This window comes from Phoca vitulina, unplaced genomic scaffold, assembly GCF_004348235.1.
Source record: "Phoca vitulina isolate PV1807 unplaced genomic scaffold, GSC_HSeal_1.0 scaffold17, whole genome shotgun sequence".
Lineage (NCBI taxonomy): Eukaryota > Metazoa > Chordata > Mammalia > Carnivora > Phocidae > Phoca > Phoca vitulina.
Window position 1 is genome coordinate 26,008,660 of NW_022589720.1, and position 3,611 is coordinate 26,012,270.

At 36.6% G+C, this 3,611-nt stretch overlaps 1 protein-coding gene across 1 annotated transcript; it reads right to left on the bottom strand.

The window, feature by feature from the left end:
- Nucleotides 1-830: 830 nt before the first annotated feature.
- On the bottom strand, nt 831-1,498 carry LOC116639195 (thymosin beta-4-like). The gene has a single exon (XM_032415361.1). The coding sequence runs from the start codon at nt 1,368-1,370 to the stop codon at nt 1,236-1,238; it is 135 nt and encodes a 44-aa protein (XP_032271252.1). The 5' UTR covers nt 1,371-1,498; the 3' UTR covers nt 831-1,235.
- Between the last annotated feature and the right edge of the window lie 2,113 nt (nt 1,499-3,611).

Below are 3,611 nucleotides of genomic sequence, written 5' to 3' on the forward strand. Positions count from 1 at the left end.
GATATCTCATTTCATTTAGGTCATTTTTATAAAAGTAAGGTAGCTAGAATATATTTTTATTATACATTTATTTATATACCTCTTTCTTAGATAAAAGGGAATACTATACACATTTGTCCTCTTTTTCTTTTTTCTTTTATTTTTTTTTTAAGATTTTATTTATTTATTTGACAGAGAGAGACACAGTAAGAGAGGGAACACAAGCAGGGGGAGTGGGAGAGGGAGAAGCAGGCTTCCCGCGGAGCAGGGAGCCCGATGCGGGGCTCGATCCCAGGACCCTGGGACCATGACCTGAGCCAAAGGCAGACGCTTAACGACTGAGCCACCCAGGTGCCCTTTCTTTTTCTTTTTTAAATTAACAGTATATCCTGAAAGTTATTCCACAGTAGTATATGTAACTATTCTTCATTCCTTTTTATACTAGTTTGTATTCTATTGTATAGATATGCTATAGTTTAATGTCATCTATACACAAAAATTTTAGCTGTTCAATAATAAACTTAATCACTGTGGTGAACTTTTTTGAATAAAATGGTAAATTACTAAAAAACAGTCATGTCCAGAGCCTAATGATTAAAAACCCTAAGTGTAAGTGATCACATGACTAAACCTTACAAAAGAAGTTGATACAACAAACATCACTATTGAATAAGTACAAATAAATGTTTTAACTTTTTTTTTTTACTGCACATAGATCTCTTCTTAGAATAATGTTTCTAAATCCATAAAATAAAATGCATAAAGTTAAAAATAAAACCAATTATAATGAAATACACTTATCAAATCACTAAATTTGTGAAATAGTAATATGTGTGCATCTTTTTTTTTTCCAGGTTTTAGAACTTTTTATTGCATATTAAAAAAATTGTGCATTCCAATAATTAAAATCATTTGAACAAAAAAAAAATGGCACTCTGATTAAACTGCATTTTACAGCCTGCAGGACACCCCGGACCAGCTTGGTTTTTACTCTTGATTTCACTGTCGTCCCACCCAGCTTCTTCCTTCACCAACATGCAAGTTCTTTTCCTTCCCTGCCAGCCAGACAGGCAGATGGGAGAGGTAGGCGCCTTCGTTGTCAGTAGTTCTCGATTCTTTGATGTGAAAAGGGGCAGCATAGTCATTTAAACTTGATCCAACCACTTTGCATCTTACAGAGTTAAACAGCTAAAAGAAGGAAAATAAGAAGGCAATGCTTGTGGAATGTACAGTGCATATTGGCGCCGCGCGCCTCATTACGATTCACCTGCTTGCTTCTCCTGTTCAATCGTTTCTTTTGAAGGCAGTGGATTTTTCTCTTGCGTTTCTGACTTCTTCAATTTTGACTTATCGAATTTCTCAATCTCGGCCATATCAGGTTTGTCAGACATGGTTGCAGAGGAAGCGGAGCGAGGTGCGTGTGCAAGTTAAGTCCGGTCTGTTCAGTGGCTGCTGCCGAATCTATGTGTGCATCTTTATTGATACATTCAATAACAAGAGCTAGTAGCAGTTTAATAACTATCAATTCAAAGTAATCATGAATATAAATCATGTTTCAAACTTTCTGTAAATTTTATAATGTGACATGAAAATATTGTTATTCCTATTGTTGACAAAGTCTCATATTGGTATTGCCATTATTGCTGTGGTTTGTAGCTTACATTTTTAATTGAAGGAAACGTAAAATTTCAGTTAAAGGTTAGTGAAAATAAAGACATAATTGTTCCTCATTCAAGTTCACAGAACCCCCTTTTCTCCCCATAGACCCCAAGTTACAAACCTCTGCCTTAATGTCAAGAAAGAGCAGTGAAAGAAAATACTACCTAGGTTATTTTGCTAGTTTGCTAGTTTAAGAAAGGCAGGAAATTACTGTTTATTGAACATCCATTATTTTTTAGGATAGATAGATGAGGGTTTATATATATATAGGTACGGCCATTAATTTCTGTTATATATATGTGTATATATGTATGTATATGTATATGCATGTGTATGTATATATGTATGTATAAACATATATATAATAAAGTTGAATCCCCACAAAACCCAATGAGTCTAACAGAAGTTTAGTAACTTTTCCATTAGTAAGGACAGAGTCAGAAATCAAGGTTTATATGATGTCCACTATCTCATGAAGCCTTATATAGCAACATACCAGGAGTATTTGCCCTTTAACAGAGAAAGTCTACAGGAAACTGTTAGAAAGAAAAGGAGGAGAGGGAGAAAGAATTGCTCTAGTGGTAAAATTTCAGATATGAGAAATGGTCCAGAAAGGATATTCTTCTGGGTTCATTCCTTTCTTAAAATCCTTCAGATCACTTTGCTATTTTATACATGTGTAAGATCAGCCTCACACACTATCTTTGATTATCTTCCATGAGAGTGCCTTCTCTATTGCCAACACTCTCTGAATATTTTAATTAAAGGAATGAAATACATATAGAACAATAAGGTAGCTTTTATAGATCTCTCTTAGTAATCACTGCCATGTTTTAGTCACATTAGGTTGTTCCTTACTACCATGTTAGAGTAAGGTTGTATATTTAGAGCTCAGAGATCCCAAATGGTGAAACTTGAAAAGCTGGCATTCTGTAAGACAGGACTGGATACACAGTGAGTATTGGAATGCAGGCATGTGATTAATCTCTCTTGGCTATAGCTGATTCAGCACACACTCGATCTCATAGGCACAGTCACATGTCTACTCACGGCTCATGTTCCAGAAGTGAATGCCTGACATGCACATCTCACCTGAGATATCCAACTGGTGCAGTACTGGATGATATGGCATCGGCATTATCAAGAAATATCCACATATCCTCTTTAAAGCTAGTTTACTGAACTAACGCTACTAATCCATTAGGTTATAAGCACCAAAAATTCTGAAAAACCCTATAGTCTTCATTTTTTTATTACTTACAACACTATTTTAGCAGCCAAAATGTTTGCATAATAGGTGTTTTGCAGACAGCTTCATTTCATATTTGAATTTTTTAAGTCCATGAGGTGCTTAGCATGGGAAAAAAATTTTTTTGTCCCAGGCTGATTATGTATCCAAACTGAACTATAGCCTGTTGACTTCAGCCTTTGCTTACAAAAGGGATAAAACTCTAGGGGAAAAAGCCAAGTTCTGTCCACTGGCCAAGTCAAAACGAGTAGTCCCCAGAGCTAGTCATCACAGAAAGTCTGCCTGCCAAATGCTTCACACTCTTTTCTTTGGCTGCTGTTCATAGCTTGAGTTTGTTCCAGGACACATGGCCTCATGTCAGTAGCTCACCCTACCACTCACTAACCTTCTGCACAAATCACCTCCTCTACTTCATCAGCATTATACTTCCTTGTCCCCTGTGGTAGATTGTTTGCAGAAATGACCACAATTCCTCCCATCTCATATGCCCTTTTGTAGTGTGACTTTGGCCCTCTTCCCATCAAGAGATGGAATCTATTTCCCTTCTGCTTGAATCTAGGCTGGACCTGTGACTTGCTTTGACCAGCAGAATGCAGTAGAAGTAATACCATGTGACTTCAAAGACAAGGCCTTCAGAGGCCTTACAGTTTTCATATTTCTCTCTCTTGGAACACTGAGACTACCATACATTAAAGAAGTCCAATCTCACCAAATGGAGGATGAG